Here is a 15,151-nt window from a genome sequence, read left to right on the forward strand (position 1 = left end):
CCGCATACCACAGGCTATTTCAAGGGGAAGCAACACCAATTCTGTATGGTGTACCAAAGATACATAAATAGGGTGTACCTTTAAGATCACTTGTCTGTATGATCAACTCGGTCACCTATAACATCTCAAAGTTTCTGGCTTTGATGCTCAACCTGTTGGTAGGCAGCTCTGAACACCACATCCAGAACACCTTAGATTTTGTTGAGAAGGTGAGAGACGTCATTATGGAGGGAGATGAAACAATGGTCTCGTACGATGTTACATCTCTCTTCACTTGCATCCCAGTCACGGAAGCATTGAAGGTAGCTCGTAAGAGATTACAGGATGACCCAACCTCAGCAACAGGACCACTCTTCAGCATAGACCAAGTGTGTTTGCTTTTGGAACTGTCTTCATTCCACCTATGTCACATACAAGGGTCAGTACTACCTAGGGTTCCAGTGCTAACTGAGGTTCCTCAGTTTCACCCACTGTGGCCAATTTGTGCATGGAAGAAGTGGAAAAGATGGCTCTGTTATGCTACCCTGGAACACCCCCAAGTCATTAGTTCAGGTATGTGGCTGAAACCTGGGTGAAAATTAAATCTCAGGACATACCACAATTCAGTGGTCACATTAACTCAATGGACCAAGACATCAAATTCACTGGGGAGAATATGAAAAGTAGCAGGTTAGCCTTCTTAGACTGTGAGATTTCCATCAATAATGGGGGACATTTAAAAGTTGATGTATACCGTAAATCAGATCAGTATTTAAGGTTTGACTCTCATTATCCACTGGAGCACAAACTGGGTGTCATTAGGACACTACAACACAGAGTGAACAACATCCCCACAGACACAGGGCCCAGGGAAGCAGAAGAACATATCAAGAAGGCTCTGAGTAAATGTGGTTATCCCAGCTGGACATTTGAATCTTGGAATCATTTTTGACCAGGATATGTCCTTTAATGCACTAATTAAACAAATATGTAAGCCTGTGTCTTCTTGTGTCTTGTTTTGTGTCTTCCATTTCTGAAATATCTCTAAAATTAGAAATATCCTGTCTCAGAGTGACGCTGAAAAAACTAGTTCATGCATTTATTACTTCTAGGATGAACTACTGTAATTTGTTATTATCAGGATGTCCTAAAAATTTGATGAAAAGTCTTCAGTTAATGCAAAATGCCGCAGCAAGAGTACTGACAGGGACTAGAAAGGGAGAGCAGAATTCTCCAATATTGGCTTATCATCAGTCAGTCCTTTTCTACATTAAGTGCTTCGTAGAGACTGTGACAGTGACTAAAACCATCTGGGTTGTTCCTAATGGAAAACCTTGGTTGACAAGTGCTGTACAGGCTCTAATCAGAACTCGTGAGATAGTTCCCTGTACAGCACTGCATGAGCCAACGTAGCAGGGGCATCAAACAGGGCAAGGAGGCCTACAGGAGGAGCATAGAGGGCTGCCTCACCGACAGCAACCCCAGGCATAACTGACAGTTTGCACTTTCTGAAGTGTTATCTGGTACATCAGCATTACAGGTTAGTAGGGCAAGCCACTAAATTAAAGAACCCACGGCCCTACTCAGTGCTACAACACCCCTTTGATCTAATTTGAATACTAGCTACATGGGTTGGGTGCTACACTATGATGCACTGAGTGTTTCTTCTTCACTCACTATGTGCTTTCTGCATTTAATCATTAGTTATTGTTAAGTTATTAATCTCTGGCTCTCTTCACACATGTTCACACGTATCATGACAGAACTGGGCATGATCTTTAAAATAACATCTACTGTCAGTGACATCAGAGGAATGAACAAAGTGTGTGTAACAGTAGCCTGATGACTTCATACTTCACCTGAACAGTCTCAGCAGGATCCACCATGATTGCTCTCCATGTCTCTTTGTGCTAATCCCACTAAAGCTTGCTGAGGAAGTAAACTCAGAACAGAAGCTCTGATATTTGTATAACCTTCTTCCACAACATCATCTTCATTTCCTCTAAATTTCCAGCAGCTGATGTAACAGGATTAGTCAGCAGGTCATGGGTAGATTAACATACATTTGACCCTTTGGCCTGTGAGGAGATGTCATCATAGAATCCACTCTCAGGGACAGCAGGATGTGTTTTCTTAATATAAATAATTGAATGAATGAATGAATGAATGAATGAATGAATTCTAACCCTCTGAATGTGATGATGAGATGATTGTGGAAGAGGAGAGGTGGTTATGGTTATAAGTTATGGCTCTTTAAAGACTTTAAGTAAAATAATAAAATATATGTGCATTCATATCCAACAGTGAATTGGTGTATACTGAAGACTGAGTTGTAAAGATGAGCTCAGACTCTCCATCAGTTTCTGTCCTGCACACACTGACCGTCTGTTCTCTGTGACAACAGTGACCCTTACAAACCTTCTTCATATTATTCTGTTTTCTTTACACCAGATGACGGCAGAATGCAGGTGAAAAACTTTATTTAAAACATCAAAGGTTGAAAAATATATCTGTATGTATCAACTTCTTAAAGCATTTGGGTAAACAGTGTGAACTTTCACCTGTTAACAGTGAACTTTCAGCCACAGATTCTAAAGTTTGATATGTAATTTACTAAGGAGACTTTTTAAATTTTAGAGGCAAAACTCATCAGAGAGACAGTAAAGCATTTTGCTTTTAAGATCCAAATTATGAGATTCTAAAAAACAGCTTCACTCATTCACATGGCGTGATCTCAGACTGAAACTTTAACTGAGCGTCCAAATTCAGACCGTCATTATGAAAAGTGAGAATTTCTGGTCAGAGGAGGGTTGGGAAAGGAAAAGGGAACAGGTCGGAGAAAAGCAGAAGTTTTATTGTTCCCTCATTTTGGGAAACCCAGAGTTTTATCGTGTAGTTAGAGAACGCAGTTTTCAAGACCTGCTCTGTGCTCTACTGCAAATCATGAAGACGATATCACAACAATTCATTTCTTCACCAGAGTAAAATGAACAAGCTTTTTAAAGGCGATATCACGAGGCGTGGTAACTTCTTTGATTACACTAGGGTTTAAGTGGATATACTGTTTATGTACATTAAACATATAAAATGGTAAAAATACATTCAATATATTAAACTAAAGCTGGAGCTTTCTTATTACATATAAATATAATTTGTTACTGCTAACTTACAGATTTTCGAATTGTTAATATTTGGCTTCTGAACATTAAACGTTTGAGTGTGTCAGATATATTTTAACATACTTGTTAAGAATATAATTAGTTTTTATCTGACTATTTACTCGGGTTTGACGTTATTTATTTATTTTACCATCTCACTATTTCCGGTTTAGTGGTAGCTGTCTTTGTTCCATTATTTTATTTAATAAAGTTTTGTTTGTAAAAAAAAGAAAAAAGTGACGTAAACGCGTAGACGTCAGCAGATGTAAACAACGCAGGGAGCTGTCAGACTGATTGGTGATCAGACTGATTGATGAGCTGCTTCTGGAGCCCTCGCTGATGATACCGAGCCGGTTCGTTCCGTCCAGACTTCCGGAAACACAGTGTGATCTCTGAGCGGACCTAACGACAGCCTGCACGTTAGCAACATGGAAGACAACAAGGTGAGCTAGCTAAGGACAGCTAACGGCTGCTAATGGCTAAAGGAAACTGCGGGGTACTAATTAGTAGCTTTAACTAGTCAACGTCTGGTCACTTCACCTTTGTCAGTGTCGATAGTGTCGTTAACCTCCTAGGACCTGCCGTCCACATATGTGGACATCACATTTTGGGTTATTTAGACCAAAATACTGAATTTTGCTCTACAAGGGCCTGGTATCCACTTACGAGGACATTATACTGCTACTGTTCTATCACAATTTTAAACGAATATGCTCATATATGGCTCTCATTTTTCTTAAAAACAAAAATTGTTTTTACATTCATCGGGCTCCAATATACCCAAATATCAAAGAGAAATTAAAAATGCATGCAGTGGAAGAGTTTGGGTCTTAGGAGGTTAAAGAAGGAATTACTTTAACAGGTTAGATTACAGCTGTGTATCCTGTGTGCTAACCGAGGCTACGTTAGCTCCCCGTGCCGTAAACATGTTTATTTCAGGAAGGATAAGAAATTATTATTTATAGAACAACAAACCTGCTGTAAACTGTCTACAGCTCACAAGAAGTTTATTTATTTAATGCTGATATTCATCAGCTGTCAGATATTATTAAAAAAAAAACCTTCCTGCTGTCCTCACACCGAGGTCTGAGGGACTTCAGGACTGCTGACGTTGTTTTCCAGTGTTCTGATTGGTGAGTAGAAGTCAGTCGTACTTGTTGGGTGATACAGTAACGAAATACTTTGTTACTGTATCTGTAGTTTACTTGAGTAGGGTTTTTTTTCCTGACTACTTTTTAACTTTTACTCCCTGCTTGTTTAAACAAATATCTTAACTTTCTACTCCTCACTGTTTCAGACAGGCTTGTTACTTTTCCTTTAACTGATTTGAGGGGAGTCATTATTTCAGTCACTGCGAGCCTCCAAACTTAAAACCGATCTGAGCCTAAACAGAAACACATAAAAGGAAATCCCGTTCGTTTATTAATCACCAGGCGATGTGGCATAAAAAGAGATGTAGTCAGGGGTTACAGTGGGCCGGAGTTTTGATTTATTTATTAATTTATTACGTTTTTAAAATTTTATTTTTTAGCACAACACTAGAACGACTGCAGGTGTCCATAGGTTGTGTTCACGGTACTTCAGCATCTAGCTAGCTACTGAAGAGGAGTAAGGATAAAGGGAGTAACATTTTGTGTTAGGTAATTTGAAATGCAGCACTTTAACAAACATCAGCAAACACACGAACTGTTTGTGTGCAGTTTGTCACACAGTTGCTAGCTAAAGGTCCAGCTTCTGTATTTCACAGGGAGAGAAAAGAAAGAGGGCTAACTACACTCAGAGATGGAGAAAGATAAGAAAGAGGACAGGAAAGGAAGAAGAGAGCTTAGATTTAAAAGGACGGCTCATTTAAAGCTTACTTGTAAGTCCTCATCAAGTATGTTATCCAATCAGATATTGGGTCTGTAACATGTGCAACTATGTTTTTTCATATTGTGAAACATGCTAAACAAACTGAGGTAGACTTAACTGTGTTATTTAAAGCCTGCATGAAAATCATCTGCAGGTTAGTGCAGGATAAACAGGTTAGTTTGCTGTACTTTGATGGATTTAAAGTAAAGAACAGTATGTGACTGGTGCACAGTGGCTGTGGTTCCATGGTCAGATTTACTTTACATGAAGTGTAGCAGAGATTCATTTGAATTTTAGCTTATGATGCTGAGACTCATTCACTGAATTCCACCTTCATACCAACTTTATAGTGTCTAATATAAAGACAGCATAAACAGTGTACTGTCAGTGTATGGAAATCAGCCAGGACAACTCATGAAACATCTGCTCACATCTGGTTGAATTCAGGTGTGTAAATCCACAAAGAGCAGCAGGTCAGCTGATCACAACCTGTACACTAAGAAAACTACTGGAGCTCTCAGTAGAAATTATAGTGAGTTATGATTTTTTTTCCCCAACACTGAGCGATTAAAACTGATTTTAGTGTTCACCCACCTGCTGAATCCATGTTAGCCCCTGACTGCACTCATTTTGCTGTTTAAAAGTAAAGTCACCCTCTACAATGCAGACACCAGAAAACAGAGTTTTTATTTTCCTTCCTGCTCATGTTCTACTTAACCAATTCAAGCTAAGTACAATTATTGGAAATAAAATTTAGACTGAAATAAAGTTTGTATTCATATCGACTAAAATTGTTATGTCATGACATTAATATAACACAAGGTTCAGTCAATGCTGCATAAAAATAGGTGGTGGAAATGTTCTTTGAGGAGCTACTTTTTCTTTCTCTGAGTACATTTCAGAGCCGGTACTTTTTTTTACTTTTACTTGAATAAAAAATCAACTTTTACTGGAGTATTTTTTTTAACAATAATATTGTAGAGAATGTGTGTACTTTTGCCAACTCTGCTCATTCAGGTCTAATCTGGAAGCTAATTTGAGAGCTTTCACTGTAAATGAACTTTAGCACATCCAGGTGTTCTGTGTGTGAGCTGGCTCAACCAATCCAGTCAGAAATAACAGGTATCACCTCTCTGCTCAAAGCACATTAACTGACCTGGTGGTGTCTGCTAGTGGTGTCTCTGTCCTGTGTCTAATTTATCGCTCGTGTCTGCTTGTCATCAGATGGCGGGCAAAGTGAAGAAGCCGGGAAAACGCGGCCGTAAACCTGCCAAAATTGACTTGAAGGCCAAACTGGAGCGAAGCCGGCAGAGCGCCCGCGAGTGCCGAGCCCGGAAGAAGCTAAGGTACCAGTACCTGGAGGAGTTGGTTTCCAGTAAGGAGAGAGCCATCTGCGCCCTGCGGGAGGAGCTTGAGATGGTGAGACACCAGTTAGACATGAACTCAGATTTCAAACACATGATTGAGCTTTGTGCCAAAGAGAAGCTTCATAACGCCGACCACAGATGTTAGACACACTCCCAGTTTAAACACACAAGTCTCTCTGCACTCCGTTTCCTGGTATTTAAATAAAGTTTGAAAATTGGATGCACACGAACGTCACAATTAACATTACTTCACCCAGTTTCTGTTGAGAGTAAAAACACGACCGCAGTCACCTGGACAGGTACAACTGCAGCTCTCTGGGCGATGAGTCAGGAGTTTAACTTCAGCTTTGCTTTTAGTTTCCAGTGGTTATGAGAACACGACGAAGGTCAGGTCAGATGCTCATCATATATATTCATCGTATATAGACTGTTAACTTGCTGTTCACTTGTCTCCTGTCGTCCTCCTGCAGTACAAGCAGTGGTGTTCGGCCATGGATCAGGGCAAGATTCCATCAGAGATTAAAGCTCTGCTCACCGGAGACGAGCAGAAAATGCCTCCAAGCGGTGGCAACAAGATGTCCAAGAACAGCAAGAACAACAACATCAGTAGCAGCAATGGGCAGAGTTAGACGCTTTTCCTCCTTCTCCTCCTCTTCTCCTGCATTTCATCACTCACACAGGACTCATGAGACCTTTAAACCTCCAGAGAATAAACCTCCCCTCTGTTCTGGATGGTTCACCTCCTCGTACAGTGCATGTAGTAACCCTCACAGCCAGCAGGGGGGGACAAAAGCTCCTGGCTGCATGTCAGATCCGACATCTTCACACAGAAGCAGCAGAAAGTTGTTTGTGGAGCTGAAGCTTAATCACCATTCCAGTGAATAAAGATGTTAAACTTGAGAACACAAATACATGCTCTGAACTGAGGATCAATATCTTTCTGTGGTGGTTTGCAGGTCACATGACTTACTCCTGTTTCTAAACTCTTATAGTGACACGTGTGTGTGTGTGTGTGTGTGTGTGCGCAGCTGTTGGACAGCTGCTGTGTTATTGTTGTCTGGTCATCGGGTCAAGCCGGGCTTTCATCTGGTTTGATCCTGATAACGTTTGTGAGCTGAAGGACTGACTAAACCAGCAGCGAGCAGGTCGGCGCCCGCGGTTTCTTTTTCACGCACTAAAATCTGAAATCTTGTTTCTGAACAGCTTGTAAGCTCTTTTTTTTGTGCACCTTTGTAAACATAGCTGAAGCACTTTGTTTTATGATTGTAGAAAATGTGAGTTTAAAATGTCTAAGAGCAAATAAATAAATAAACTGTTTGATCCTCGGTGAAGCTCAGAGTATCTTCTGTTCATGCATGAATCTGAGGACGGGATAGTTAGATTTGTGCATGGATCACAAACATTTGTACTTACAGCAGGTAATGAGTGTCCCGTAAACAATGTGCAGATTAATGCAGACTCGCAGGAAGTGCTGTGACTGTCTGCAGGAAGGAAGAGAGGGACTTTGGATGAAACACAGTCTCAAGACTATGGGATCTGATTGCACTGATGTTAGTGCAGCAACTGCACAGACGGAGCCACCGTGTTCATTCTGCAGGGACTGTGGAACATTTAAAGTGCAAGTTGGTACACACATTTACCTTCCATAAAAAACAAGGTCCACACAATAAAAACTCAGGTGAGGCTCAACAAGTCACAGAATCAGGTAAACATAACCTGAGACTAAGAGAAGCATGTGATGTTTCCCATTGTGTCATCATTTATTACACACTGAGCAGTCTGCAGAGGCACTATGTGAAAACCTCAGTGCGTTGTTACTGCATCCATATCAGTTAATCAATGGACTTGATTATCTGACCATAAGCAAACAAGAGCACCTCTACCAAGCTGCTGCTGTAACACAGGTGAGCGACACCTGTAGATCACTGCAGGTCACTGCTGCTGAAAGAGATCCAACCAAATCCTAGAGTTTCTCAGTGTTTTTGAGCTTTAGTCAAATACACAATGACGCAGTGGATTATGTGGTGCACTGACCTAATGTTAGGACCAACTAATGCTCGTAACTTTGCAGCAATGTTGCAGCTCACCCCTGATCTGTAATGTATATGCTGACTTCAGATATCCACACATTAACGTGCACAAGTCTCAGATTTACCAATGCCTTAAAAACAGAAAGAGGTGATTGTGCAGCAATGACTTTACTGACTTCATTAAATTTCACTCTCTAAAAGCTTGCTTCTGTTTCTCTGTCTTTTGTCTTCTGGAACATTTTCCTGGATATTCCCACAAAAACTCATAAATTTCCTTCATATAACAAATCATCTTTAATCACACTGATCAAACTTCATGAGAACTGATCACAGCTACAAACATCCATTTGATCTCAAGTCTGAATATTTCAGCACACTGGAAGGAGGACAAATGTTCAGGTTCTATCCTTGTCGAGTGTTTCCACACAGCAGTGCTGAGGATGATGTTGAGGAACTCATCTCAATCAGAAATTACAGGACTTAAGTCCCTCTGCAATCGTACTTTAAGATTTAAGCTACCGATCCACACCAAACGAGTTCTGCCTTGATGCTGTTTAAGAACTAAGCACCATTCTGAAACTGAACCAAATCAAACAGTGTCTGCATGTTGTCATGTTTAGTTATGACCACTCAGCTAAGTGAAAACCTGAATGGGTCTTGCTGACATGGTTGTTAAAGTCATAATTGATCCTGATTATATTCCAATGATTCAGCCCAGTTTATTTAAACAAGCTTGGATCCTGGGCTTTGGTATTTAACCAGCTCACCGTTACTCAGTCATGGTGACAAAGCAGATAATGTCATTGTTAACATTTTAGCCTTTACTAACATTAGCATCTACCACGTACATTACTGTAGCAAACCAGATGTAGTTACAAGACTTTTATGATCGATGACCACACAGAAAGTTAGCTAGCTAACAAGTTGACATCAAAACCCAAAATGGAATTTATCCATGGAGAATGATCTATCAAAACACAGCACGAAAACAAATTCTGATTGAAATCTGAAGTATAAAAATCACCAATATGGCTGCTATAGGGTTTCTCACATCACAAAAAGCCCTTTATACAATCTGAACACATTCGGTAAACGTTTTACTTAAATACAGTGCTAGCATGTTAGCCTCCAGCTAATTCACCTGCCACCACTGGCACTGCTATGTTAGACAAGTTTATGTTTGTGAGTTCAGTTTCAAAGCTGTCCAAGCTCATTCACACAAAGGTATTTGGAGGGTTCGCATTAGTGGGCCAAGCTACCTTCTTTTCTTTAGCTTCTCGGTCAAATGTATCGTAGACTGAGTCTTTAGTCACCACCTTTGCTTGCACTGGGATGTCCACCACCCCAACATAATTCTTTTTGGCCATGCGGGAGCTCGCGGTGATGGTGTAGGCATTACTGCGGTAGCATTTCATGGATGACATGCAGAATGTCTCCCGCATGCCACGTCTGAAGTTTGCATTGTAGACAGAATACAGGGTAGGTTTGGATGCTGTGGAGCTGAAGGAGATCCAGGTGATGGCTGTGAAGAAAAGCAGTCCCTGCCTGCTGGGCCCATCAGACTCCCTCGGATGCCACAGTTGGGCAAGATAGAAGGGTGTCCAGGTGAGGAAGAAAACAGAATTAAGCATAAGGAACATTTTGATGGTCTTGACTTTAGTCCGCGGGACAATGTTCATTGTCCGCCGCACAGTGTGGCCATCAGCACTGATCCTCCAGATGTACCTGACCACCCTCTGGTAGAATGATATGATCAATCCAGCAGGGACCAGAAAACCAATGAGAAGGTGAACCGCTGCGTAGACTATGCTGCCCCAGCTCTCAGGAAGGAAAAAGTCACAATGACTGTCTGTAGATGTAGATCCATAGAAGAAGAGGCAGGGGGAGACGAAGGCTGCATCAAATAACCATGAAGCCAGAATCATCTTCTTTGCCTTTTCTCTGGACACTTTGAAGCTGAGGGGATAGACGATTGTGTAGAAGCGGTCTATTGAGATGGAAAGCAGGACGTAGACCTGCACACCTGGACAAAGGTGCTGTAGATAGCGCACAGCCTTGCAAGCTGCTGTGCTCATTGGCCAACGTCCAGAGGCAACCTGCAAGAGGACGAATGGGGCACAACCGAGGCTCATGAGCAGGTCCGCGCAGGCCATAGACACCACAAAGTAGTTGGTTGTGGACTGAGTCCGTCGGCTTCGGTGGATGACCAGGCATACGAGGGCATTTCCCAAGATGGAGACCAGCCATAGAACCCCAAATACCAAGCCTAGGACGGCAACCTCACCTGAAGTCAGCTCATCAGGGACAGAGGTAGTATTCAACTGGCCAGTGGACGTGCCCTCGAGGCTGCAGAGGGGAGTTGTGGGTAAGGTTGCCAGGACAGTTAAGTTTTCTCTCTTGGAGTAGTTAAATGACATCTGATACATGAACGATGGCAAGTAGATGGAGGGATTGACACCGACTGTGTTTGATGTCTGGGCATACACCATTGCTGTACTGCTGGGTCAGAGAGCAGCTGTGGAGACAGAGACATTTGGCATTAGAAAAACCACAACCAAATTAATGTTTGGGAAATATTTTTCAACATAAACTGTTTATTTATCCCAACAATACTCCTGATTACCAGATACAGTCGACAGCTCCTCACAAACCCTACACCAAGTTATTACTCAACAATAAATAGTTCAGACATGCAAAATAAAAAGGTTTGTTGGTTGTTTGGTGGTTAGATAGGTCATCTTTCAGAAAGGTGTGAGGCTCAAGAAGTAATGAGATTTGTTTTATTGGCGAGACACGTAGGTTAATGGCAGATTTTTTGATAGATACAAAGGTAGGTAGTTAGGAGAATGGGTCGTTGGTGTGTGAATAGATAATCAAGTTAGTTGACAGGTACGTAGATTGGTATTCTGGTAGGTAGATGAGGTCATTGGGTAGAATAGCTGGTTTGTGGAAGCACCATAGGTTATTAGATTGGCAAGTAACGTGTTTGGTTAGGAAAATTGATTGATAAATAGTTGGCTGAGTGGTAGGTTGGCAGGTGTGCTAACAAAAGATAGAAACTGCTTTATCTCATGAGGCCCACCTGTCTCAATGTTGTAGCCAACATCAGGTGAAAATTATGACAGGCTAGTCATTCTTCGTTTAGATTTGAAAATCAAAATCGACTGTGCCTAATATTAGTTAATGCTAACTTGCATGCTAATGTTGATAGATTACTAGATCAATGTGTCCTGAATAGATAAGGTCAGCCGTACTACCCAAATGCCACAGTTAATCTGGCTGCTAACTTAGCATCATCAACTAATGGGACAAAATAACCTTGTAATATTATTGCTAGTAAAATACAATCTCAGTACCAAATTACTTCACCAATGAAATGTTTATTACTGGTTTCTGGACCACTATCAGGATGCAGGGGTGGATAGCCAGCTAGCTTTAATTTAGCTACACTAGCAATTTCATTGCATTCAAACTCTGACTGTAGTTCAGTTAAATGCAAAAGAAGTCATTAATAACAGCTTGTTGATGTTGCACAGGGAGCTTAAATAGATTGCAGGGTTAGTCAGAATTAGCGTCATTGATACACAGCTCCAGAAGCTTGTTGGTAGATTGGCACTGAGATAAAGAGTCAGGGATATGGTCGGTTGGTAAGTTGGTAGGAAGTTTGAAAGTTTGGTTTGTTGTTTGGATATCAGATAGTTAGCAGTAAGTAAGTTAGCTGAGAGTCATACTGGTGAGTTTAAATAAGATAAGATAAGATAGAAACACAGCTGCATGTTTTTCTCTCAGGTACAAGACAAACTCCACCACATGGAACTATTCATCATCACCGTCCTCATCTCCACCTCAGGACTTAATTCCCAGTCAGTGCTGCAGCTGATTTGATTAATCCTCCATAGAGAGCTGGCTCTCCTCTGAGGTCGCTCTTTAAGGATGTGAAGAAGCTCTCAGAGGAGATTCTGTTTATGGCTGCTGTTGTGTTTACTCTTCTGGATTTAACCTTAGCAACCACATCCATCTTGACTGATGGTGGGTAGGTAAACGAGGGAAGCAGGACAACGCAGTTTAAACTAAAGCGTCACCAAAAGAGAGTAAACATAAATCACTCTGAATTATTTAGGTTTGTGGCGTGTTTAGCTTTCTGACATTTCACGCCCCAAATGATTTAGTATAAGGTGTAACTGATAATTAATGCAGACCTGTGCTTTTCCTTATTAACCATCACACACTAAATATTCCTAAAGAGATTATTTTTAACTCTCAATCATGGAAAGCTACTCTAGAAGAGTCCAGGAATAAGAGTATAAAGCTGGAAATGAACAGAATAAGGTTACCTTTACTAATTACTTAAATAGGGCTCCAGCTGTAATTTAACCCTGCTGAAAATCTTTCATATTATAAACAACACATGCAGACATTTGAAAACAGCTTAAGTGTAAATTTAAATGTACATTTAAATTCCACTCTGATATAAACACAAAGGACTCAAAGCGAACAGTTTACTTCATCCATAACCAGGATACTAACAATTAATAATGAACACAAAGCACTTTTTACTGAATGACTAATTATTGTTATAATGTCATAAAATGAACAAATGTTCATCATCATGCTCTCACACTGCCAGAAACTTTCTCAGTTTTTGTTCAAACTGTTCAGCAACTAAAATCTGATATGTTGATTTACATGAGTTTATCAGAGAATTAAAAAACTTCAGATCTAATTTACTTTATTTGCTTTTCATACATAATGTAATTTTTTACAAAATCATTTACGTTTTTATCCAATAACTGATAATCAGCGGGTTAGGTGTCTGTTTGCCCTAAACATTAGAGTCAAAAAAGAAGTGATCGATTAATCGATGCATGGAAATAAATGAGCAGCTGTTTTGTTTGTTTTTGTTTTTGTTTTGTTTGTTTGTTTTTTTACACCAAAGTCCTGATTAAAACAGATCTGTGCAGATGCCGATCTGCTGTACATGGCCAAATGTTTGTGGACAGTTCGATGAAGGCTCTCTATCTGAAATGATTACCTCCTCCATTAAAATACGAATGTGTCTCAGAGGATGCTGATGATGGTGCTGTAAACCCCGCTGTGACTGATTCCGGCCTGAAGCCCATCATGTCTACCTGCTCACCGCTCACACCAGCACAGTTTGATGAGCTGTCCAGCCTGACCGCTCATGGAAAAACACCGAGCAGGCACACCTGCTGCAGCTGTCCGCCGCGTGCAGCACGTCATGTCCTCTGAATAACGAGCTCAGGCTCAGGCCATGTTCTGAATAAATACGGATTAAAAACCAAGATAAGGAAATAAAAGCCTCCATCTTACGTGCCGAGCGTCATTCTAGCCGCTCCTCCGGCTCCTTCCATCCATCAGCAGTCAGCGCGGCGTCACGGATCCTGCCTAAACAACATGTCTGCTGATGAAGAGGAGGATGATGAAGGATGGACGAGGCCGACAAAACCTGCAGGTGATCAAGTGTCCCGGAGTCCGCAGGTGAGGTAGATGCGCGCTCAGAGGATGGAGAGACGCTTCATGATGGTGTCTGATTCACAAGAGGAGGAGGTCCGAGCAGCCAGCAGACATCACGGCAGCTGGAGGATGAAGCTGCAGCTGAGGAAGAGGAGGGTGGACGTTTTCTTCTCTGTCAGCAGGGGCGGACCGAGGCTACACGAGAGAATGATGAGCCCCCTCAGCTGAAGACTGCTGTACAGAAGACTGTTTATGGCAATTATTTAAAAAGCTAAATTGATAATAAATTTAAAAAATACATGAATTTAACAGAAGTGCAGACTGGTTCTAAGTAGAGCTTCAACATGCAACAAGAAAAACGGGAGTGAGACAAAACATTTTTTTGAGCATGCAATTGATTAAAAACAACGTTTGAACTGAAACAGGCTTTCTTTTTCTTTTTTTTTCTTTCTTTTTTTTTTTTTTTTACAGCAGATCAAAAGTTTAACACTAAAACAAAAAAACCCTACCCCTACCCCTACCCCCCCCCCCCCCCCAAAAAAAAAAAAAAAAAAAGAGAAATCAAAGATGAGTAATGAGTAGCTCCATCATTATTGTTGATCACTTCAAAAGTTTGTTGCGGCATGCTTAATGCAATAATTTGTAGGAGTTGAGTGGGGACATTTCTCCAAGTGGTAAAGACGGCCGTACAAAGTGTCTGTACTGTCTGGAACTGTTGTCCATTTTTGTAAACTTCCCTTGCCATCCGTCTCCAAAGGTTCTCAAATGGATTTAGGTCAGGGGAACATGCAGGATGGTCCAAAAGAGTGATGTTATTCTCCTGGAAGAAGTCCTGTGGGCATTGTGTACTGTACTGTCCTGTTGAAAAACCCCTACACCTCCTGAAGCTCCATTATTCCACTGAAGAAAAAAGCACCCCAGACCATTATGGTGCCCCCTCCACCGTGGAGTGTAGAAAATATCTCAGGTGGGATCTGCTTGTCATGCCAGTAACGGTGGAAACCGTCAGGACTATCAAGGTTGAATTTTTCACATCAAAGAATAAAACTCCTTCCATCTTTCAATGTCCCATGTTTGGTGCTCTCTTGGAAAGTCCAAACGGTCAGTTCTGTGGTGTTCAAGGAGACGAGGCCTTTGAAGACGTATTTTGTTTTTGAAGCTCTTCAGTCTCAGATCCCTGATGTGTGATGGTTATGGGGCTGCAGTCGGCACCAGTAACGGCCTTAATTTGGATCCAGGATTGTCCAGTGTCTTGTCACCAATTGGCTCCTTCGGCTCAGAGCTTGAAAAA

At 41.2% G+C, this 15,151-nt stretch overlaps 2 protein-coding genes across 2 annotated transcripts; one reads left to right on the forward strand and one right to left on the reverse strand.

The window, feature by feature from the left end:
• The first annotated feature begins 3,359 nt into the window (after nt 1-3,359).
• Nucleotides 3,360-7,680, forward strand: crebl2 (cAMP responsive element binding protein-like 2). Its single transcript, XM_006781073.3, has 3 exons — nt 3,360-3,580; nt 6,213-6,407; nt 6,826-7,680. The coding sequence occupies exons 1-3, from the start codon at nt 3,566-3,568 to the stop codon at nt 6,982-6,984; spliced, it is 369 nt and encodes a 122-aa protein (XP_006781136.1). The 5' UTR covers nt 3,360-3,565; the 3' UTR covers nt 6,985-7,680.
• A 975-nt stretch (nt 7,681-8,655) lies between these two features.
• On the reverse strand, nt 8,656-14,181 carry gpr19 (G protein-coupled receptor 19). The gene is made up of 2 exons (XM_006781074.3): nt 13,717-14,181; nt 8,656-10,900 (listed from the first exon to the last, which is right to left on the reverse strand). The coding sequence occupies exon 2, from the start codon at nt 10,872-10,874 to the stop codon at nt 9,600-9,602; it is 1,275 nt and encodes a 424-aa protein (XP_006781137.1). The 5' UTR covers nt 10,875-10,900; nt 13,717-14,181; the 3' UTR covers nt 8,656-9,599.
• Between the last annotated feature and the right edge of the window lie 970 nt (nt 14,182-15,151).

This window comes from Neolamprologus brichardi, chromosome 17 (assembly GCF_056152115.1).
Source record: "Neolamprologus brichardi isolate AB-2024 chromosome 17, ASM5615211v1, whole genome shotgun sequence".
In the NCBI taxonomy this organism is placed as follows: Eukaryota; Metazoa; Chordata; class Actinopteri; order Cichliformes; family Cichlidae; genus Neolamprologus; species Neolamprologus brichardi.